The following is a 24,730-nucleotide window of genomic DNA, read 5'->3' on the forward strand; positions in this document are numbered from 1 at the left end:
AATATTCATTGGAAGGACTGATGTTGAAGCTGAAACTCCAATGCTTTGGCCACCTGATGCGAAGAGCTGACTCATTTGAAAAGACCCTAATGCTGGGAAAGATTGAAGGCAGGAGGAGAAGGGGATGACAGACGATGAGATGGTTGGATGGCATTACCGACTCAATGGGCATGAGTTTGAGTAAACTCCAGGAGTTGATGATGGTCAGAGAGGCCTGGCATGCTTTTGTCCATGGGGTCGCAAAAAGTTGGACACGACTGAGTGACTGAACTGAACTGAACTGAACCCAAGGAGAAAGGTCAAGAATCTCACGTCGGTGAATAAGCGGGCGAAAGTGCAGAGAGGTTCAGATTCCGAATATTCAAGGCACATTTCCCCAAAGGCCACTTGGCAAGACGCCTTCTCATTTAGCTTCTACTTTGATGAATCTCATTAATGATTACCGAGTCAAGCCCCAGGGTGGCAAAGCATCTGCAGCTGCTTGCGGGCAAAGTTGTAGAGGGTGAGAGCTTGAAGGGAGAGCAGGTTCTAAATCGAAGTCCTTCCTCAGACACTAAATCGGTAAGTCACTTATCTTGGTGTTGCAGTGAAAGACCTCAAAGGGTCCCCTCTGTGTAACAGTCGTATATTTTTGACAATTTTTATATACCCCCAAGTCTCAGGTTTTCTCATATGGATTTAAAAAAAAGTGAGTGGAGATATAAAAGCCCAATCTCCTTAATAACATGAACAGAAGAGAGGTAGAAGCAGGAAGCTGAAGTTTTGTGCCTGATAACCCAAAACTTTGAGAAAATGCCAACTGTGGAAGACCTTTCCAATAAACAGGTGCTCTAGTGAAATGTTTAAAGGCAGAGATTTGGGAATTCAATTTGGGGGCTTGTGAACAAACATCAGAGCTTTCATTTACCAATGGGATGAGCTGAATGAAGCGGGTCAATAATATCTCCATCTGGTGTTGATGTGAACTGCCTGGGTTAGTAGTTAATAACTGTGGTTATCATAATTTCTGTTGTTGCAACAGCTGGTAGGACACACAGGAAGAGCTATAGAGTGGTTGTGAAAGAACATTCCGGATAAGAAAGCATTGGCAACCACATCACTGTCTCTTACATGAAGATTCATTCCCTCCCACTCCCATTAAAGTTGTGCAGGATTTTTCTCCTGGGCAGATTCACAGCAGCAACAGGGCTATTCCCAGTGTCCTGAAGGACTCCAGCCTTTTGTAATCAAATTCATTGCCTTAGTTTCCCACCCAGATCAATTAGGGTCCAGGACTTTGACACAAGACAGAGCTGGGGGTGACTCTGGTCTAAGACAGCATCTAGAGGAATGCTGAGTCAGAGCCAGTGAGATGGTGTGAAATTTAACCAAACAAAAATGGTTGGGGATAGAAGAGGCAATGGAATGGTCACCAGGGCCACCAGCAAATGGTAGGTAGATTGAGGATAGTTGGAAGAAGGTGATCAGGGAGAATCCTTAAGGCAGGGATGTAGAAGTTACAAGTTTTTGGTGGTCCCTGTGGCCTCTCAGATATGTAGACACGGTGCTATTGTTAGAACACCCCCAGCCTTTAAACCCAGGGGGCTCTGCAGGAAGGTAAACCTCAAAATGATTCCCTGTGAACATGACTTCAAACCAGAAACATCTCACAATGCCATATCATCTCTGATTCAGGCAACCAGCAGGGTTTTCTTGACCAATAGTGGGAAATAAGGTAGCTGTTAAAAAATATGTGTGAGTGTACATGTGGGTGTAAACACATATATAAATAGAAAACACATATGATATATATGTACTTTCTTTTGCATACCCCTTGGCCTTGGAGGCTAATGGGAGTGAAATTATCCTGGCAACCTCACTGCCAGGGCATCCAGCCAGAAAACTTTCTTGAGGTCACCAAGCTTTCCTGAAATTCAGATACTCCCTTGATAGCCAAATACTCTCAGAACTTTCCCTTATGTGGATCTCTATTTGCTCTCTATGCTCAGCCACCTGTTTAGCTGTGTGAGTGAATGCTTATAAAATTTCCTGGGAGATGTACATGGTCACATCTGCTGAGACTGGACACTCTGATTTCCAAGACAAGGCATGCCCTGTTGTCTGGAATAGAGATAGTAGAAAACTGGAAGTACTCTGACATTCAGAATGTTCCAGTTCAAATAGTCCTACAGTAGGGGTATGGTAACGTCTCATAACCACAGAGTTACACTGACTGACATCATAGCAGAACATGGAAGTGAGAATAAATATCACACATGGGGAAAAGCTGTTAATAAAAACAACATATGCTTGTTCATCATTGCCAGGTTGTACAAGACAATGCGTCTGGCCACATATTTATTATTTAGTCAAGTATCTCCCAAACAATATTTGCACTTAAAATCAGGGCAGTTAACCTATGTGTATAAGGTCTATTTTTTAAAATTGAAGTATAGTTGGTTTACAATATTGCTAGTTTCAGGTGTAAAAGGTCTATTTTTAAAAAGTCCTGGCCACACCAGGGAATTAGAATGCCTCATGCCAAGATCTGAAGAGATACCTCTCTAAAGAAGATACATGGATAGCAAATGAACACATGGAAAGATGCTCCACCTCATTAGAGAAATAAAAATTAAACCATGATGAGATATTACTACACATCTTTCAGAATGTCTAAAATTAAAAAGACCGACGACACCAAACTGTTTAGTATGTAGTGGATCTGGACCTCTCTCATACACTGTTAGTGAGGATGTAAAATGGTATAACCACTTTGAAAAGCAATCTATCATTTTCTTAAAAAGTTAAACATATATTTATCATATGACCCAGCCATTCTACTTACAGGTATTTAAGAAAAATGAAAGCACATGTCTAAACAAAGACCTGTGCTTGAATGTTCATGGCAACTTTATTTTTAATGGCCACAAACTGCAAATAATGTAATTTTTCATCAAAAGGTGACCAGATAAACAAATTATGGTATAACCATGCCATGAAGTATTGCTCAGCAATAAAAAGGAATAAAGTATTAATATGGGCAGCATAGATGAAACTCAAAATAATTATGCTGAGTGAAATGAACTCCAGCAATGATGGCAATAAACCATATAGCAACCATGTGCTGTCTATTGAATCCTTATAAATCCTTGATGAAGGTGCTGCAGCTGCACTGTTGTTGTTGTCATTGTTATTAACAACAGATGGGAAACTGAAATACACAAATTTGTTCCTGGTAACACTTGGCGCATTCGGTAAATCACAAGCCTGGATATGAACTAAGGAATGCCAAGCTCCAAATCTACCACTCTGAAATTGGCACTTGGTGAGTACTCTAGATCCTAAATAATAAACAGTTCCAAAATTAGGTATACCTGTTGTATTGAGCCAAGAGTAGGTGATGATCCTCTTCTACCAACCCAGATGGAACGGCCCAACTTTTTTTTTTTGGTAGTCAGTAATATTTAATGAAATTCATCACAGTAGTTTGACAGATAAAGGAACGGAGGCAGAGGTATCTTTATTAATTCGTCTGCTATTGCAAAGTTAAGAAGTATCAGAGGTCCTCTGATTCTAGAGCTTGAGATTCTTCCTGAAACAAAGCTGCTTCTGATCACAGGTTAAACAATGTAAATAAATGTTGGACAAGACTCAGCCAGATGTGAATTAGAGTTAGATTACTTTGGCCTACCCTACCTTGCCAAAGGGGTAGCTGGATAGGAGAGTGGCTCCTGGTCAGGCGGACTACTTGACTCCAAGTGACTCCCACCAGCTTTTGTTTGCCTGTTGCCCACTTTTTATTTAATTTTTTTTGTTGCTCACTTTTTAAGTGTTTTAAAGGAGTCTCTTTTCTCATGCCTGATATATTGGATCACACTCCATCACCCTAAGAGGTAAAAAACAGACATCAGAAGAGAAGAACACAGTTACCACTATGACAGAGTTGAGTCCCACAGCAGGGAAGAACTCTCAAGATATACAAGGGGATGAGAAGGTCAGCCCTAGGAAAGGTAAAGTCAGTCTTGACTAGGTGGTTTTAGTATTTTATGGTGGATTTTTACAATGTTGTAATGTGAAGAAATGAATTTGTATCTTTTAAGTTGTATAATTCCTTTTTTGAAATCAAGTATTCAATACTATTACTGTACCTTTGAAAAGACATGAAAGAAACAAATACCATTATTCTAAAAAAGTATTTTACTTTTGATGATTACCTTCTAATATTAATCCACATGCATTACATTCTTGATAATTGCTACCAAATTGTCTACACATAGTATTGTGTACTCTGCTTGCTATTGCATGTAATATTATAAGCCTAATTACATTGCTTAATTAGGAAAATTTTAAAAATTAATTACAGAAACCTTGAAAAATCAAGAAATGAAAAAATTAATAAGCTTAATTCAACCACTGTGATTTTTTTATTGTCTCTCTTTATATGTATATTTTACATAATTCTGTGATGTATATATTATGTTGTGTATTTTGGATCACACATGTTTCTGTTTGCCTTATAATCATTATTCTTAAATGATACATATTATTTTTCCTGTTTATCCAACAGAGAAAGTATATTTGCCTGAAAATTCTTCCTGGGGTTGTATATTTAAGTTGTGTAGCTGCTTTTTTCTTTTTTTTTTTTGCTTATCTATCCCAGTGACTCAGCAGTAAAGAATCCTCCTGCAATGCAGAGGAGCTGCAGGAGCTGTGGGTTCAGTCCCTAGGTTAGGAAGATTCCCTGGACAAGGGCATAGCAACCCACTCCAGTATTCTTGCCTGGAGAATGCCGTGGACAGAGGAGCCTGGTGGGCTATGGTCCATAGGGTTGCAGAGTCAGACACAACTGAAGCGACTTAGCACATCATATACATAGATTAACTGATAGATGTAGTTACATAGATATAAAATTGTATATATTATATATAACATATATGTGTGTATGTGCGTGTGTACACACACACACATATATGTTGTTGTTTAGTCACTAAGTCACGTCTGACTCTTTTGTGACCCCATGGACTGGTAGCCCACCAGGCTCCTCTGTTCATGGGATTTCCCAGGCAAGAATACTGGAGGGGGTTGCCATTTTCCTTTCCAATACATGTATATATACATCTCATGATATCCTTTAACATAACACTTGTCTACAGTTGGAATTAGTACTTCCTCAGGCCTTTTTCCTAAGAAAAATACAAATCTGAAGCAATGGTTACAAATATTTCATTTCCACTGGCCATTATCGAGACCTTAGTTTTTAATCTGAACAAAATGAGGCCACATAGAGAAGTCTGAGCAGAAAAGAGTGTGACCAAATTTATGGTATAAGTGAAAGAAAAGAAAGTGAAGTCACTCAGTCGTGTCCGACTCTTTGCGACCCCACGGACTGTAGCCTACGAGGTTCCTCCATCCACGGGATTTTCCAGGCAAGAATACTGGAGTGGGTTGCTATTTCCTTCTCCAGGAGATCTTCCCAACCCAGGGATTGAACCTGGGTCTCCTGCATTGCAGGCAGATGCCTTACCATCTGAGCCATCAGGGAAGCCATTCATGGTATAAGTAGAGCACTACAAATGCTGTAGAATTCTATGTACATTTTGAATGTAAAGCAACACTGTATTCTAGGTAGATGAGATGTAGGCCATGGAAGAAAAATCAAGGATAAATTGTGAAGTATTTGGAAGGATGGTATTTCTGTCAGCTGAGTTGGAAAGCAATTTGGGTGGAGCAGGATTGGGAGGGGGAACATAGGAATTTAGTTTTGGACCTATTAAGTTTGATTTGTTGATTAGTTCATCAGTTGATTCTTAGTGGAGCAAAAATGATGTACTTTAAGTCAATTTGACCAAATGCAGTATTTTTGTGTTATATACTGACTTTTAAAAATTTAACATATGAGATGTTGCACCAACATTATTTTTCATATATTTTCACTAGACACAGGAAACCATTTTTAAGGACACATATAGTGGGAATTCCCTGGCGGTCCAGAGGTTAGGACTCTGAACTTCTCCTGTAGGGGACCTGGGTTTGATCCTTGACCAGGGAACTAAGATTCTGCAAACTGCTCAGGGCAGTCAAAAAGACACAAAGATTTAGGACACATATAGTAGCCTATAGGGACCACTTAATATGCAGCAAGCAGCAGACTAAGCCTTTTAAATACACTCTCTAGTGGATCTTTCAGCAATCACATGAGGCGGATCTTCACTCCACCCATTTGTGAACCATTAGTCACCTGGTTTGCTGATAATCCTTTTTAATAGCCTTTGGCCTCTATGATCCCAAAGTACATTGGAGAAATCAGAGGCCACAAGAATTGATAAATTATTAGCTGATCTGATTGACATTGGAAATCATCATCCATTCCTGAAAAAGGAAAACTTTACAAAGATATTATTTTTGAACTCCTCATTCTAATTACAGTGTATTTTCCAGTTTCTTCCAAATTCCTCCTCCTTCCCTCCATTCAATGCAAAGATTCAGAAGGTAAAGCGTCTGCCCACAGTGTGGGAGACCTGGGTTCAATCCCTGTGTTGGGAAGATCCCCTGGAGAAGGAAATGGCAACCCACTCCAGTACTCTTACCTGGAAAATTCCTTGGACTGAGGAGCCTGGTAGGCTATAGTCCATGGGGTGGCAAAGAGTCGGACACGACTAAGCGACTTCACTTCACTTTAAGAGAGTATAGCCTTGAGGGAAAGGCTCTTTTGTAAACCTCAAGGCACTTCTTTTCTTGAAGTTTTGAAGACTTCTTGACAATACATAGTATTATCCTCCTCTCCTACACCATGTCGTCATACAAACCCCATAGGGCACTGGGGTTGTGGCAAAGGTATTCTCATGGAATCATCTGGGACAAAATAGGAGCTACCATATACAGGCAGCACAGTGGATAAGAGCATAGACACCTGAGCTATTCTGTTAACTGACCTCTTTGCACCTGTAAAACAATAGCAGTAGCTGCCTCATAGGATTGTTGTGAAGGTTAAATGAGTTAATTCTCAGTCATCGTGGTACATAACCTACCAGAAATATCTGACATACCTTCTGACTCCCTCCTAGCTGTAGCCCCTTACACCTTGGCTTTGAGGTCACCACATTCTTCCTGGTTTTCTCCTATCCCACCTACCCTTCTTTTTCAGTTTCTATTGCCAGTTTCTCCCCATTTATCCAGCCTCCAAGTGTTGGAGAACCCTAGAGTCAGTCCTTGGTTATATTCTCTATTTATTCTCATTTTCTAAATATTATGGCTTCAAGTATTATCTGTAGATTATTAAATCCCAGTGTTATGCCTCAGCCTCTACATCTCTCCTAAACTCTAAAGTTTTATACCCAACAACATTCTCAGCATCTCCTGAGTGCTTAAAAGGCATCTTTGTCTTAACTGTCCAATACTAAGTTCTTTATCACTCCACTGCCTCAAACCTTCTTTTTCCACAGATCTCTTCCTCAGTGAACAGCCAACCGTATTCTTCCTGCTGTTTAGAATAAGAATCCCTCCAATGCCCCTCCCCCAATCTGTAAACTTGAAACCAAGATTCAGTTGCTCACCTACTGGGATCTGTCTGGGATCTTATCATATCTTAGTTCTACAGTTGCCAACCTAGTCCACGCTTCTTCACTTTTCTTCTGGATTGTTGCAATATTTTCTTCCTGGCAATAGCCATCTTTCCTGAGAGTACAAAAACATTATTTTAATTTTGTGCTCATTTCTTTTTCTGTTATTTTTTTACTATATTTTTTCATAGTTTGTGGATGTCAACTTTTTTCTAATGAGAAAACTTATAGGTTTAATTTCAAAACTTAGGTAAAAGTTTGCCCTCACTAAGACATATGAGAAGAATAATAAATCTACACCAGTGAACAACTCTTTCAATATTTTAAAATTTATATTATCTATGTATATATGTATATAATGTAGTAGTTATAAATTATATAATTTAAGTATATATACATATACATATTTTATTTTTATGTATATATTTACTTTTAATATATATCATATCTTTATATATTTAACTATGAGTAATTTCATCAGCCATAGACTATAATAATCTAAGAATTGGAAAGACAAAATTGTAAGAACAGAACTCCCCAGAAAAAGTCAGGGTCTATAAAACTATGGTATAAAACATCCTTTGATTCAACTCAATGGTTTCCTCCTTTTGTAATCTTTCTTTCCCAAAGCCAATAGAAGTGCATTTGAATCATCAGGTGATACCTTTCTGTATTTTAACTTGTGAAAAGTAAATAAAGGTTCCATAAGGGAAGTACTAATACACTGTCTTAATATTTCTAGCTCCTAGCATTTGTTCCACTCGCTATGGAATAGCCTTCATGGTACACCTCTGCAACTTCATAATAATGGCACAGAATATTATCATGAATATCACCATGGTAGCCATGGTCAACAGCACAAACCATCAGCCCTCATTTAATGACTCCACTGAGGGGCTGCCTGTCGATTCCTTTGGTGACCCAAATAATTCCCCAAAGAGTCTTCCTGCAGGGGTAAGCAATGAAAGATTCAAGTTATGTTTTTGTTTTTGCTGTTTATTTCAATATTTATTTTTCTAGAATTTTTTAAAATTTATTTGTTTTAATTGGAGGCTAATTACTTTACAATATTGTAGTGGGTTTTGCCATACAGTGACATGAATCAGCCATGGGTGTACATGTATTCCCTTCCTGAACCCCCCTCCCACCTCCTTGCCCATATTTTTCTAGAATTTATATGTTAAAAAGTTTTAATTGAGGAAACTGTGATTTGTAAGTAAGTGAAAAATCTAAAGAAGCTTCTTAAGTTATGAAAGAGCCTTCCTATGCATGGCTTACCAAAGCATTGTCTTTTTCTTTAAGGCCCCTGTGTATGATTGGAACCCTCAAATCCAGGGCATCATCTTTAGTGCTATCAACTATGGCATGATTCTGACACTGGCTCCCAGTGGATACCTGGCTGGAAGAGTAGGAACAAAACGAGTGGTTGGTGCTGCTCTGCTTGGATCCTCCCTTCTTGTTCTTTTCACCCCTCTGGCAGCTGAATTTGGACTAGTTTTCCTCATTGCAACTCGAATACTTCAGGGCATGAGCCTGGTAACCAGATATTTTATAAATATGACTGAATATGAATTTCTCTGTGGGACCACGTATCAACAACTCTATTTTTATTTCAGGGGTTAGTATATGGGGGTCAGTTTGCAATCTGGGAAAGATGGAGTCCTCCACATGAACGAAGTCGACTCTGTGGTGTTGCTGTATCAGGTAAAAACATATAACTGAAACGAGTCCACTACAATCCAACATTCTTTCACTGAGTTCTCTTGACAGTTTGTCTTTTTTGTTTTTTGACCACTTTTTTTTTCATTAGAAGATTCTTTGTCTTCTGCTTAATGTTGATCAAGTATTTATAAATTAGGGGGATGGGTCCTTTGTCTCTCACATAACTATCAGCTATTTTCCCCAGGCTGCCATTTGTGATTTGATTTTGCTTATAATGATTTTTGCCATTTTTCAAAAAGGCATTTTGATGTAGTCAAATTGAGCGTTCTTTTATTTTATGGTTTTTGGACTTTGAATCATAGTTAGAAATGTTGCAAAAGCATCCAACCATGGCTTTTATTGACTATGCATGGTTTCATTTTTTTATATTTAAATTTCTGACATACTGGGATTTATACTAGTGTTGAGTGTAAGGCATGGATCCAACTTAATCTTCTTTGGAATTGCTCTCAGTTGTCCTGAGAACAGCTTTCTGGTAATGATCTGCCTGGACAGTGATAATGATCTGCCTGGAATGAAAACTCCAGAGGAAGAAATATCAGTTACACTAAGGAGTAATGGAAAATGGAAACAGTATGGCTAACACATTCAGTTCAGTTCAGTCACTCAGTTGTGTCTGACTCTTTGAGACCCTATGGACTATGGCATGCCAGGCTTCCCTGTCCATTACCAATTCCCAGAGCTTGCTCAAACTCATGTCCATCGAGTCAGTGATGCCATCCAACCAATCTCATCCTTTGTTGTCCCCTTCTCCTCCTGCCTTCAGTCTTTCCCAGCATCAGGTCTTTTCTAAGGAGTCAGTTCTTTGCAACAGATGGCCAAAGTATTGGAGTTTCAGCTTCAGCATCAGTCCTTCCAATGAATATTCAGGACTAATTTCCTTTAGGATTGACTGGTTGGATCTCCTTTCAGTCCAAGGGACTCTCAAGAGTCCTCCAATACCACAGTTCAAAAGCATCAATTCTTCGGTGCTCAGCTTTCTTTATAGTCCAACTTTCACATCCATATATGACTACTGGAAAAACCATAGCTTTGACTATACAGACCTTTGTCAGCAAAGAAATGTCTCTGCTCTTTAATATGCTGTCTAGATTGGTCATAACTTTTCTTCCAAGGAGCAAACATCTTTTGATTTCATGGCTGCAGTCACCATCTGCAGTGATTTTAGAGTCCAAGAAAAGAGTCTGTCACTGTTTCCACTGTTTCCTCATCTATTTGCCGTGAAATGATGGGACCAGATGCCATGATCTTAGTTTTTTGAATGTTGTGTTTAAAGGATGGCCTTATCCTCATATAGGTATTCAGATTTCTCATTTCAATTAAAAAATACTAGCAGTAATATTTTTAATTAGCAACTACTCTTTTTTTTTTTAAGTGAATGTCATATACACATATCTCCCTGGATCTCTCTGATATTATTCATTAATTATTTAAAATCTTCTCTTTTTCATTTGGATTAATTGCAGTTTTTGAGTTTGGTTTCTCTCTTTCACTCTCTTGATTTTCTCCAAATTTTTGAGGATTTAGGAAGACCATTTCTTATTTATATTTGAGGACATCCCTTAGTCAGCTGTGGTAACCAAAGTGAATCTCCTTAGTCTAAACTGGAGCCTCCACTCCCCTACCAGTGGATGTGAGCTCTGATGACAAAGATTAAACCTCTGGAGTTGTGAAGGGCTCTCAAAAGGCATAGGGTCAGGTGGGTGTGTATGTGTGTGGGACTCTGGAAACACAGAACTTATGGTTGTCTGGGAGGCCCAGACAAAAAAACATCGGAGGAAACCATGAACAGGTGGAGTGAACTGAACCTACCTGCCTACTTCAGTGATTCTCAGAGGAACTACCATTTCCACTCATGCTGGGGCTCCCTAGTAGGCTGCACTAAGGACAGCATCACTCAGCTCTTGAGGTTGGAGGAGGACTTTCAGAAAAGTATCTGTCCTTAGCAGAAAGTGAAAGTTAATCACTCAGTTGTGTCCAATTCTTTGGGATCCCACAGACTGTAGCCTGCCTGGCTCCTCTGTCCATGGAATTCTCCAGGCAAGAATACTGGAGTTGGTTGCCATTTCCTTCTCCAGGGGATCTTCCCTACCCAGGAATCAAATCTGGGTCTCCTGCATTGCAGACAGATTCTTTACCAACTGAGCCACTGGGGAAGTCCTTAGCGGAAGAGCACAGCTACTGCTAGCCTCTAAGACAAAATATACTGTATTTTCTTCTAACGGGCCCACAAAGGTATACCTATAGGTAGGAAGCTTTGTAACCACTTGAGGAGCTCAATAAATTAATGAAGAAGAGTAAGCAGACTAAACAGATTTGGTAGCTCATATTTGAGGCAGGTCTCATAGGTAATGGAAACACACATGCATACACACACCTTTAATCTAAGGATCATATATCATACAGCAATGAATATGAACAGCTGAATGCAACAACATGAATAAGTCTTAGTAACATAAATGTTGAATAAATAAAGCATATCATGGGGAAATTGCCTCAATGCAATGGTAGTCCCAGGTACACAACCAAGCCAGGAATCATGGAATAGTTAGGCTCACAGACAAAAAACAGGTGTTATAATTGCAGTTTGTCAAGCCAATTTAAAACACAGAGTGAGATGTAAGAAGGAAAATGGGGTGAATTAATACATTTAAGATAGGGTGCAAAGAGGTGGAAAGAACAAGAAGGGCCCAGGCTTTGGATTGATGCAGTGACCTGTCCCCCATTATAACTGGCACAAAGGCAGAGAGTTTAGAGAAAAGAATGCAGCTTTGATGGATGCAGTGGTGGAAAAAGGTACTGATTTACATCTTCATTGATTTGTGTCCTGAAGTCAGGCAGTCTCATTTCAAATGCTGCCTTTCCTTCTTATTAATTGTATGACCTTGGGGTGGTTAATTAACTTTTCCATGTTTCTATTTCCTCAATTGTAAATTTGGATATTGGTGCTTAAGGAGATAACACAGATGAGATGGTTCAATAAACTGCATGGCCAAATGAGAAGAAAAACATAAGTGATCTTTTTTTTTTAACTGTGGGATCGGGAAAGCCCTTTTAAGCAAATGAGTGTCTAGAAGTCATTACAGAGGAACCTCATAGATCTGAACCCCATGAAAACTTACAACTGCTGGATTACAAAACACACCATAAACAAAGTTAAAAGTGGGAGAAGAGAACTGCAGCCAGCATGACAGAGGGTTATTTATAACACATAAAGGTTCTATAAATTGCGGCAAAGTGAAAGAAACAAATAAAAAGATTATGAACAGACTTTTCACAGAAGAATTAAAAAATGACAACGTAGGAAAAATAATTCAACTTCACTATAAAAAGAAAACAGGTATACTGTTTTCTATTCACATTTGGAAAACTATATTAGAATTTTGAGGATGTCCAATGTTGTCAAGAGATGAGGAACAAGTATTTGTTGGCAACTTAATTTGGTATGGACTTTTAGCAGGATACTTCAGCAGTATCTGTCAAAATAAAAAATGTACAATCTATGATTTAGCAAGTCTACTGCTGATATTTTATATATTTAGAAATAAATTATGTTTATGTTCAGAAGTGATAGTTTAGTTTATGTTCAGAAATTACAATGGCTGTAGAATCTAGAGTGACATGGAAATATTTATAAGACCAGTTGCAACTAAAAAATAAATGTCACGGGACAATACGTACATTATTGTACCTATGTCCTACTTATTTAAAGTTAATAATAACTCACATACATATATATAAAATTTGACCAGTTAATGTTCATCTAGGAAATTTTAAAAACCTAATAGTCTAGTTTTGAAAAAGTTGTAAAAGGAAAATGTGCCCACATTATATGTGAATACTCTGTAAAGCCATGGAAATAAAAAAGTGTTGTTAGCATATTAATAGGCAAATGTATCTAACTTGCTGTCTACATATTCCATAAATACATTTACAAAGCAACATGTGCATATCAGTATGTACAGAGAAGAAAAGTATGCAATTAAACATCGTGTAATAAATTGTAGCTCCTGGTTAACATTAGAGAAAAGAGTAGAAATGGATTGGCGGGGCATTTGGTTCTTTGTGGTAATTTACTTTTACAATAAACATATATGTTACATGAATTATGTAATTAAAAATTAAAATAGCATAAAAGCATAATTGTCATCTACAGTGATACTAGGGAACTGCCAGAAAAATGGGTCTTTAGGAGAACCTATGAACTCAATCACAAATTTGAAGTTCATATATATATTCTACCATGCTCATCTCTTTATGGTGATAGTGCTCTCTATTACTCATCTCTTTATGGTGATAGTGCTCTCTATTATGTCACCTGTCCTTTTGTAGGCACCTAGTGGGTGGCAGTCCAGCCCCCACGGCCTTATTCTCTCTTTGCAGGATTGCTGCTGGGAACCTCCATTGCCATCCTGCTGGGTGGCATCATCAGTCAAACCCTCGGGTGGCCTTTTGTCTTCTATATATTTGGTAAGCTACTATCTCCCCACTCCCAGGTTTTCATATCTAGGGTGACTCTTCTGATATCTAACTGTGTGTACTTTTCTGGAAGAAATGAGTCAAGATAGAAAGATTCTAGTAAAACAAAATGTCTTAATATAATAGTTGGGAAGAATGAACCTACGCCATCAAAGAATTTGGGAGTTCTCCTACCTATGATGCTATCAAACTGCCATGATGCATTTTTAAAATATTTAATTAATTAATTTTGGCTGTGCTGGATCTTCATTGCTGCGTGTGGACTTGCTCTGGTCATGGTGAGCGGGGACTACTCTCTATCCAATGCAGTGCATAAACTTCTCACTGCAGTGGCTTTTCGTTGCAGAGCACAGGTTCTAGGGTGCACAGGCTTCAGTAGTTGTAGCACACAAGCTTAGGTGCCCCATGGCACATGGAATCTTCCCCCAAAAGAGATCAAACCTGAGTCCCCTGCATCAGCAGGTGGATTCCCAACCACTGGACCACCAAAGAAGTCCACCATGATGCATTATAAATGCAGAGTGACTGGGCAAAATCTGCTGCCCTAGCAGAAAGTAGGGGACAAACCTGAAAAGCAGTGGTTTGTGAGAGGCAGAAGAATCAGAGTTGAGGAGGTGGAGCTAAGAGCCCTGAGAGAGTGAGGCGGGTATAGCCAACAGGAAAGAGCACCTAACAGGAGATATCTGCACACAGAGAAAACCCTGGCTATCTGCAGAGTCCTCCTTGATACTCTGCAGAGCTCTGATCTGGGTATATGTGTGAGGACAATATCTGAGGGCAGGGGAGGATGGAAATCATTGGAAAAGATTAAAGAATAGTGTCCCAGTACTTAGAGAGCATCATGGCTAGTGCCTGTTTCCACAAAGCAGACTGAAAAAATGTTTAATTCTTGGCTCATTGGGCAGGATACTCATAAGTGTCTTTCCTCAGTAGTGAGAAATAATTAGCTCCAGGGAACACACTATTGTGGATCTCTCTAACAAATGATGATGATAGATCTAAAAGGATCAGTGTTTCCATGTAATTTAACTGTATCCCAAAACAAAGCTCAAAAATATTTATAGAAATACAAAAATATTTAACACCCAACAAAATATAGTTCATGTTATGCTGAACTCCATAATGGCTCTAACCATAGGTTATCAGGCATGGACAACAGCAGGAAAACATAATCCATAACAAGGAGAATAATTAATCAATCAAAACCAACCCAGAACTGACACAAATGTTAGAATTAGCACACAAGAATAGTTATTGTAACTATATTATAACATAACTCTATTTGTTCAGAAGTTAAGACAAGCAAAACATATTTTTAAAAGACCCTAAATCAAACTTCTAGAGATAAAACTACATTATAAGGATTGAATTAATGACAGATAATACAACAGAAGAAATGATTAATGAACTTAAAAATAACAGTAGAAACCATCCAGAATGAACTACATAGAGTTAGGGGAGCATCTTTCATCTAATGAGGTGACTTTTGGTGGCCTCCTGGATAGCTTCAGTATGGAGGCCACCAGAAAGACCAAGCCATGATTAGAAACTTGGAACTTTTAGCCCCACCCTCCATCTTCCTGGGAGGAGAGGATGCTTCAGATTGTATTAATAATTAGTTATGGCTCAGATGGTAAAGAATCCCCCCTGCAATGCAGGAGACATGGGTTTGATCCCTGGGTTGGAAAGATCCCCTGGAGAAGGGAATGGCAACCCACTCCAGCATTCTTGCCTGGAGAATCCTCATGGACAGAGGAACCTCGTGGGCCACAGTCCGTGAGGTAGCAAAGAGTCAGACACAACTGAGCAACTAAACACAGCATTGTATACCTACATGATTTAGCCTCCTTAAAATCCCTAAGCTATAGGGTTCTGAGAGCTTCCAGGTTGATGAACACACCCACATGCTGGGAGGGGAGCACGTGCCCAACTCCACAGGGTCAGAAGCTTCTACACTCAGGACCCTTCCAGATCTCACCCTATTCATGGCATCCAGCTGTTCATTTATCATGAACCTTTATCATGTCCTTTATAATAAAGTGAAAGTGAAGTGAAGTCACTCAGTAACGTCTTACTCTTTGTGACCCCATGGACTGTAGCCTACCAGGTTCCTTCATCCATGGGATTTTCCAGGCAAGATTACTGGAGTGGGTTGCCATTTCCTTCTCCAGGAGATCTTCCCAACCCAGGGATTGAACCCAGGTCTCCCACACTCTAGGCAGACGCTTTACTGTCTGAGCCACCAGGGAAGTCCCTTTATATTAAACCAGTAAATAAAAATGAACATTTCCCTGAGTTTTGTGAGCTGTTTCACCAAATTACCAAACTGAGAGGGAGTTGCAGGAACCTCAGAATTTGTAGTAAAGTTGAACGTAAGTGTGGGAATTTTAATTCGGGGACTTATTAGTCGCACTTAGTATCTGAAGTAGGAGGCAGTCTGTGTGAGTGAGTCCTTACTCTGTAGGGTCTGTGCTAATGCCAGATACTGTCAGAATTGGGCTAAATTGTAGGACACTAGCTTGGTGTATGAAGAGAATTAGAGACTTTCTTAATGAGAAAAACCAACACAGATAGTGTCAGAAGTGTTGTGAGTAGCTATATAGTTTTCCTTTGTTGTTGTTGTTCAATTGCTAAGTCATGTCTGACTCTTTGTGACCCCATGGATTGCAGTACACCAGGTTTCTCTGTCCTCCATTATTTCATGGAGTTTGCTCAAGTTTGTGTCCATTGACTCAGTGATGCTATCTGATCATCTCATCCTCTGCCAATCTCTTCTACTTTTGCTTTCAATCTTTCCCAGCATCAGGGTCTTTTCCAGTGAGTCAGCTGTGCACATCAAGTGGTCAAAGTATTACAACTTCAGCTTTAGCATCAGTCCTTTCAATGAATATTGAAGGTTGATTTATTTTAGGATTGACTGGTTTAATCTCCTGCAGTCCAAGAGACCCTCAAGAGTCTTCTCCAGCACCACAATTTGAAAGCAGCAATTCTTTGGTATATAGCCTTCTTTATGATCCAACTCTCACATCTGTACCTGACTACTGGAAAAGCTTGTAGCTTTTGACTATAGGTACCTTTGTCAGCAAAGTGATGTCTCTGCTTTATAATAAGCTGTCTAGGTTTCTCATAGCTTTCCTTCCAAGAAGCAAGTATCTTCCAGTTTCATGACTGTGACCATTTGCAGTGATCTCAGACCCAAGAAAATAAAATCTGTTACTGCTTCTACTTCTTAAGAAGTTGAGATACCAAGTTTAATGCCATTTCTAGGGTCTGTGATTTTCATGCACACAAATAATCAAGAAATGTGAAATAATAGGTTCTAGACTTATTTAAAAAGCTGTGATATTCATGTGAATTTTTTGAGAAGTGGAAAGAAGATATTATGAGCAAGAGCTTTTCCCAGGACCCATGCCAGAAAATGTTCCAGTTGAAAAGAAATTCACACAGTTTACCAATTTAATCTCTGCTTGCAGGAGGTTTTGGCTGTGTCTGCTTTCCTCTCTGGTGTGTTTTGGTTTATGATGACCCCGTCGCTCATCCATGGATAAACATTACAGAGAAAGAATATATCATATCCTCCTTGGCCCAACAGGTACACATAAAACTCCAGCCTTCTCCAGAGGTCTTATATCAGCATCTGAATTTATCAGAGTGACTACGAACATGTGAGCATGTCTCAGATCTTACTATTCTGATCAGTAAATTTGTTTTCAGGTCAGCTCTACTAAGCAGCCTCTTCCCATCAAAGCTATGGTCAGATCTGTACCCCTCTGGTCCATGTGTGTTTGCTGTTTCAGCCATCAGTGGTTAATGAATGTAATAACTATATATGCACCAACTTACATTAGCTCTGTGTTCAACATTGATATTAGAAATGTGAGTATATTTCCCTCCAACCATTTTTCTTGTTTGCATGACTCTCAAATTACTCTGTCTTCACAAATCATTCATCTAGAAAAATTTATCTTTTATTACCAAGAACTAATTTAACAGTAATGTGAGTAGCTTTTCTGCAGGTATGATGGAAGGGACCACTGATTTTCTTAGGAAAGTATGATTTCAGAGTTGTCAGTAGGATTATTAGTGATTTATCAGTATAAGGTTGTGGTCTCACGGCCTTTATTATGATGGTTTACTCAATGTTTTCCCTTCAGAGTGGTTTCCTGTCTGCCCTTCCTTTCATTATTGCCTGGGTCGTTTGCTTCCTGGGAAGTTACCTGGCAGATTTCCTTCTGACCAAGAATTTTAGGCTTGTTACAGTGAGGAAAATTGCCACAGTTCTAGGTAAGAACAGGGCCAAAATGTCTGATAATTCACAAGGCATACAACATCCAAAAATGTTTATTGCTTAATTTGTCTGTTCCTCATTCCTTAGGAAATCTCCCCTCCTCAACATTCCTTTTGGTTCTGCCATTCGTTGCCTCCAACTATATCATAGCAGTGAGCCTTCTGACGCTCTCCTGTGGACTAGGCCTGTTATGTCAGCCAGGGGTCTATGTCAATGCCTTAGATATTGCTCCAAGGTAGGACTGTAATCTCCACTCTCATTTTCCTATTTTCTGAAAAAGATTTAGCCTGCAGACTTCTGGAAGCCTCAAACTTTGCAAAATTATAAATCATGGGCGATTATGATTGTGGCCATTTTCAGGTATGTGGAGGGAAGGGCATTATTGATTTGTCTCAGTGCCTTTCATTGGACATACACAGAGCAAGTCTTTTTGACATAATTGCTATTAATATATGATACATTCCGGGGCTGAAGCATGCTGCCAAACAAATGTGGATCTAGCCTGAAACATTCCTGTCACCCACAGGCATTCTAGTTTTCTCATGGGAATGTCAAGGGCGTTTGCACAGCTATCTGCTGTCCTGGCACCCACTGTCAGTGGATTTCTTCTCAGTCAGGTAAGGTTTTCTTGTCAGGGTTTCTTAAAATGCTCTGCCAAATCCACTCATAACGATAATAGCTTAAAAAACATTTTCACATTTTGGAGAATAAAATTAAATCATGAGTAACTTTGTCATGAAGATCAACATAGCAAAGGAAAATACAGAACAGTTTCTTTCGTGACCTCATTCTGAAACCAAAGCACTCACTGGTGATCCGCTGGTAATTTCCAGTCTTCGAAATCACACAGTGACATACATGTCCTATGAGAAGATGATGAATCCATGCATATATGCAACTTGTCATGTCTTCTGCAACACTTTGAAATTTTCATTTGCATAACCATACAAAAGCAAAGAGATAATGAAAGCAAATATGTTTAAGTGTCTGATATATGCAGGGAGTATTATAGGTATTTCATAAACAGTAATCTAAGTTATTGATTCTCATACTAATTATGAAAACAAAGTATTAATATCCTCATTTCCTGATGATTAAAATATGATAGAATATGTCTTTCCACTGAGAGGATGTAGAATCAGAATTCTTCTTAGACCTATCTAGCTTCAAAACCCACAGTTGTCTTCTTGCAAGATTCTTGCACTGGAGAAGAAGAAATTTTATTAGTATATATATATATGTATGTAAATATGTATATAGAGAGAGTCATGATTCGCACAAAAGAGAAAGTGTTTGGCACTTTGATAAATAATGACAAATGCAGTTCTGGAGGTTAAATATAAAAGTCTCTAAGTCCATTTTTTAAAAAATTAATTTATTTTAATTGGAGGCTAATTACAATATTGTAGTGGTTTTATGAAGAACATTCTGAATCCATTTTGAAATTCTTTCCATCAAATTATTAAGCTGTGTTTAGGAAATGAATTTTTACATGAAGATCCACTAGTGAACATTGTCTTCTAAACTATTAATGTGAGTTTCATAGGAAAAGGGAATTAAAGGGGTAATACTTACTTGAACTTTTGTTTCCTCAGGACCCTGAATTTGGGTGGAGGAATGTCTTTTCCTTGTCATTCGTCATTAACACATTAGGACTGATCTTCTATCTTATCTATGGAAAAGCAGATGTCCAAGACTGGGCTAAAGAAAGAAAACTTACTCATTTATGAAGGTAAAGAGTAATGATTTCATCTATGGTTAAAACCACGAGAAGCACTATTTAAACTTAATTTTTATTTTACATTGGAGTATTACATGTTTAACTCTATGTCATTTTTCTTTCTTAGTTACCCCACTTTGGATGGAAAGTCATTAGGTACTTTATTTCATAAATGAGAAGGCTTCAGTGGTGGACAAACAGAAAAAATTTTCTTTGCTGTAGCTCTTTTCAAATCTGAGAGCATTTCTTTATTTTACTCAGACTTCTTTTTGAGGAAAATATAAGATGAGTGAAAATCCAAATAAAATGATAGCCAAGAAAAAAGTTGTCATCTTCATGGAATTAACAGTGCATTCAGAGAAGCTGCTATATGGGAGCCAGTATGCTAGATTCATAGATTTTGGATCTCTAAACAGGAAACAATGTTTTGAAACTCTTAATGCAGGGCAATAACCTCACTAAGGCAATGGTTCCTCCTATTTGCAAAAACGAATACTGATTTATATTTGTTGGGCTCAATATTGTCCATGTGTTCCTTCCTTTGTGTGCTCCACTCCCCTCCATCCTGCTCAGGCCCCAGGAGGCTGACCTGTGTGGTTTGCACCCCACACTTTCTCTACTGGCTTCTGCTGGATTTTCAGTGGAGGCAGGAGAGTGAGGATAGGAGTATTTATCTCTACTGTTCCTCCCCATGGAGACTGCAGGTGGGTGATCCTTCCTCTGGAGTTCACAGCTCCTAGCAAACAACTCTCTACATACTTTCTTGTAACTTCTCTCTCCCCCTGTCCTTTCAAACCTTCTTTGGCCTTTATGTTGCAAGCCCTGGAATATCTTATGGTTTTCTTCCCACCGTCTCAGCCCTATGTAATTGTCTCATTTAACACTGTCCTCAAATTACCCACTATGAGTCTGCGATGTTTCTCCTTCTAGGATCCAACGATTTCAGTAAAGTATATATAAAGCTCAAAACATGAAATAGATCAGTATTTCTTTAAATTATAATTTGTGGGTGTCAGTAGGTCATAGCATGTTCAGAGGGACCAGAACTACATTCTAGGTTGCTCCCCGTGGTGATCTTTACCATATAGAATAGATTATAGCCATTAAGTTATTTTGTATAGAAGTGGTGTTATGGACACTAGTTCTGTGTGAAAATTTAGGACAAGGATAAAGAAGATTTTCCATAGTCTAGAATCTAAACCCTTGGAACACTCGAGTAAATTAGACACAGTCCCTATTCAAATGTGGAAGATAGACATAATAATACGCGGCAGTGCATTATCTTAGGTACAATAGCAGGGGAACATACAGGTCATTAGAGGACACCAGATGAGGGGTTCTAATCCTAAACTGAAGAACAAAGGGGAGATCTTCTGCAAGTAATTCCTGATCTATATGTTAAATGAGGAGGGTTATGGTAAAATTTCCTATGCTGGAGAACAGCTTATGCAAAAGTATGAAAGCAAGAAAAAGGATGGATTCTAAAGGGACTCACTTGCCTACATGGTCAGTTAGTGAAAGACAGAAGATTGAGATAAGGAGGAGAGTGTGACAGAGCATGGAGGTCTTGTTTGCCATGTTAAAAAGCTTGAAGAGTGTCCTAGCATTGATAGTGACATGGGCAGATTTTCTCTCTAGATAGCATATGCTGGCTCAATTCCAGAATCAGGGAGGCTAGTTAGTGGTCCACACAGCAGCAGTGAGGACTGACCTAGGGCTAGAAGAGCTGGCATGGAAAGAAGAGAAACATGAACAATGTTCAAGAGGTAGAATTGAAAGATCATGGCATTGGGTTAGATGGATGCAGGAGAAGAGAGGAGATAGGAGTCCTGGGCCTCTAACCTTAGATATGGGATAAAGAGTGGTCTGAATAACTAAGCCAGAGAATTCAGGAAGAGTCCTTTTCAGGGGGAAGACAATGATTTGACTTTGAGACATGAATTAGTAGTAAAAGTGGGGTAAACAAGCAGGTGTGTGTATAACTTTCCTGGGCTGCCATAACAAATACCTCAGGCTTGTAGCTTAAAGAGTAGTGATTTATTGTCTCACAATTCTAGAAGTCCAAAAGCAAAATGTCAGCAGAGTTGGTTCCTTCTGAGATTTGTGAGAGAGAATCTGTCCCATGCCTCTCTTCCAGTAGCTCCAGGCATGCTTTGGCATGTAGATAGCTTTCTCTGTGTGTCTTCATCTCATCTCCCCTCTCTACATATCTGTCTCTGTGTCAGAATTTCCCTGTTTGGGGAATCCTCTGGTGGTCCAGTGGTTAGGATTCAGCACTTTCACTGCTCTCGCCAGGGCTTGATCTCTGGTCAGGGAACTAAGAACCCACAAGTCACAGACGCAGCCAAAAAATAAATCCCCTAATTTATAAAGCTACAAGTCATATTTAATTAGGGCCCACCTTAATGACTTTATCTTAACTTGGTTATCTGCAAAGACCTTACTTCCAAATGAGGTGACATTTGGTACTGGGGGATTTCAGTATCTTTTGGGGAGACAATTCAATGCATAACAGCAAGCCCAACGAAACCCTGACTGTATATCTGAAACTTGCAAAAAGGACTGGATAGAGGCAAAGATATAAAAGTATGTATGCTCAGTACTAAAGAGCTAAATGTGTAGTGGTCAGGAAGAGCCTATGAATGAAAAAATAGCAAGCCAAAGACAGAATGCCAACATTCAAGGAGTGGACAGAATAAGAAATGCCCACAGACAACAGAGATTAAACGGTCAGGCTTGTATGTGTGAGGAACAATAGGGGGACACAACTATCATGGGAACTCGTGGCCTTAAAGAAAGATGGCAGATCAACAATAAGTACATTGCAATTCGGGTTGGTGAGGTCAGAAAAGGAACACAGTCACCTTGTGTTAGAAGTTCACTGGTGGCTTTTTCATGACATACTCAGCTGAGACATGGGTATGCAGGTCATTTTGCAGTTTGATGGTGGGTGAAGAGGAATGAGAGAGCAGAGGAAACAAGAAAATTATTTTCAGAAAGTTTAGTTGGAAAGAGGAAGGGATGGGAATATAGCCAGAGGAGAACAGAGGGAAAGGAAGAGTGACCTAGTGGGGAAAGGAACCTGGCCCAGGGAAGCTTTAGGGAAGAAACGCTGGAATGGGAATGAAGTTATGGAAGGACAGGGTGACGAGATGGAGCAAGGTCTTTGAAAACACAGTAGGGATTCAAATATAGGAGTCTGCCTTGAAGGTATAGAAAGAAAATGTAAAATCTGAAATAAGAATTTTCTGTTTAAGAATGGGATTACAGGAAAAAGTCCATTAACAAATGAAAAAACAACCTACTTAATGGAAGAGAATATTTGCAAATCATATGTTTCCATGCATGCTAAGTCACTTCAGTTATATCCAACTCTCTGTGAACCCATGGACTGTAGCCCACGATGGGATTTCTCTGTCCATGGGATTCTCCAGGCAAGAATACTGGAGTGGGTTGCTGTGCCCTCCTCCAGAGGATCTTCCCGACCCAGGGATTGAACCTGTATCTCCTTCGGCTCCTGAATTGCAGGCAGATTCTTTACTGTTGAGCCACCAGGGAAGCCCATCATATGTTTGATAAGAGGTTAATATCCAAAATATAAAGAACTCATACAACTCAATAATGAAAAAAATCTGACTTAAAAATGGGTAGAAGAACTGAATAGACATTTTCCAAAAGAAGGCATAAAAGTGGCCAACAGTTACATGAAAAATGTGCAACATCATTAATCATCAATGAAATGCAATTCAAAACTACAATGAGATATCATCTTATACATATTAGAATGTCCATTATCAAAAAAACAAGTGTTGGTGAGGATGGGGAGAAAAGGGACCCCTGTACAATGTTGATGGGAAGGTAGTTATGGCAGCCACTAAAGAAAAGGCAGTCACTAAAGAAAACAGTATGGTGATTCCTCAAAAAATTAAAAACAGAATTATTGCATGATCCAGCAGCCCCAGTTCTTTGTATCCAAAGGAAATGAAAACAGTATCTCAGATATCTGCACTTCTATGTTTATTGCAGCGTTATTCATAATAGCCAGAATATGGAAACAGCCCAATTGTCCATCAATGACGAATGGATAAAGAAGATGTTTATTTAAGCCATGAAAATGAAAGACATTCTGCACAACAGGAATGGATTTTGAAGGCATTATGCTAAGTAAAATAAGTCAGATAAAGACGAATATTTTGATATCACTTATCAGGGAAATCTAAAAAAGCCTAATTCATAGAAACAAGATTACAATGGTAGAGATTAGAATGGGAGTTACCAGTGGCTGGGGGATAGGGGAAAAAGGGAGACATTGGTCAAAGAGTACAAACTTCCAGTTATAAGAAGAGCAAGTTCTCGGAATCTCATGTACAGCATAGTGATTATAGTGAATAATATATTTTACACTTGACTGTTGCTAAATGTAAATCTTAAACATTCTCAACACAAAAAAGAAATGGTAATAATGTTAATAATGTGACATGATGGAGGTGTTAGCTAACACTATGGTGGTAACCCTTTTGCACATATAAGTGTTTCAAGTCAACATGATGTAAACTTATACAATGTCACATGTGAATTATATCCCAATAAAGTTGGGGGGGAAAAGTAAGGGCATCCTTTTTTTTTTTTTTTCCCTCAGCAAAATGCCTCCTGACTATACTTGTTGAACTAAATTAAGAAGTTCCAAAGTAGATACATTTTTGTTTGGTGAACCCTCTTTCTTCCCTATGATATTAATGTGACAAAAGAAAAAAAAATTTACTAATGAAACCTGTGAGTTTTTCCTGGTGGGCCATATAACCTAAAGGCTCCATATGCTTGTATCAGAAGAAAGATCTTGATTATTAAATATATTATTAAAATGCCTACATTGAAAATGAAAGATGACTTAAAATTGAACCAGTTGATTAACATGGTCCTAACTTTAGGTGTATTATATTTTTTAAGTTATGTACTATACAATGAGAGCTCCTAAAGACAGAA

At 38.8% G+C, this 24,730-nt stretch overlaps 1 protein-coding gene across 7 annotated transcripts; it reads left to right on the forward strand.

The window, feature by feature from the left end:
- The first annotated feature begins 202 nt into the window (after positions 1–202).
- SLC17A3 (solute carrier family 17 member 3) lies at positions 203–24,730 on the forward strand. Of its 7 annotated transcripts, XR_006342072.1 has the most exons (15): positions 542–561; positions 3,183–3,304; positions 3,810–3,989; positions 8,281–8,492; positions 8,841–9,074; positions 9,155–9,242; positions 13,644–13,730; positions 17,213–17,331; positions 17,454–17,615; positions 17,894–18,023; positions 18,115–18,262; positions 18,554–18,644; positions 19,623–19,759; positions 20,321–20,451; positions 23,774–24,730. XR_006342072.1 is itself a non-coding variant. In XM_043908342.1 (14 exons), exons 3-13 carry the CDS (start codon positions 3,914–3,916, stop codon positions 19,755–19,757), a joined length of 1,482 nt encoding a protein of 493 aa, XP_043764277.1. In that variant the 5' UTR covers positions 542–561; positions 3,183–3,304; positions 3,810–3,913; the 3' UTR covers positions 19,758–19,759; positions 23,774–24,728. The 7 variants fall into 7 exon arrangements, 6 of the variants coding, with proteins under 6 accessions (XP_043764280.1, XP_043764277.1, XP_043764275.1 ...); XM_043908342.1 differs by lacking the exon at positions 20,321–20,451 and having other exon boundaries at positions 23,774–24,728; XM_043908340.1 differs by lacking the exons at positions 20,321–20,451; positions 23,774–24,730 and adding an exon at positions 19,875–20,071.

This window comes from Cervus elaphus, chromosome 7 (assembly GCF_910594005.1).
Source record: "Cervus elaphus chromosome 7, mCerEla1.1, whole genome shotgun sequence".
Taxonomy (NCBI): Eukaryota; Metazoa; Chordata; class Mammalia; order Artiodactyla; family Cervidae; genus Cervus; species Cervus elaphus.

Excerpts from the sequence above, each read along its gene's own strand:
- SLC17A3 (XM_043908342.1), top strand. The coding sequence starts at position 3,914 with ATGACAGAGTTGAGTCCCACAGCAGGGAAGAACTCTCAAGATATACAA. Across the intron at positions 17,332-17,453 it reads TATCCTCCTTGGCCCAACAG|GTCAGCTCTACTAAGCAGCC; the intron begins GTACACATAAAA and ends ATTTGTTTTCAG. Across the intron at positions 18,024-18,114 it reads GAAAATTGCCACAGTTCTAG|GAAATCTCCCCTCCTCAACA; the intron begins GTAAGAACAGGG and ends CTCATTCCTTAG.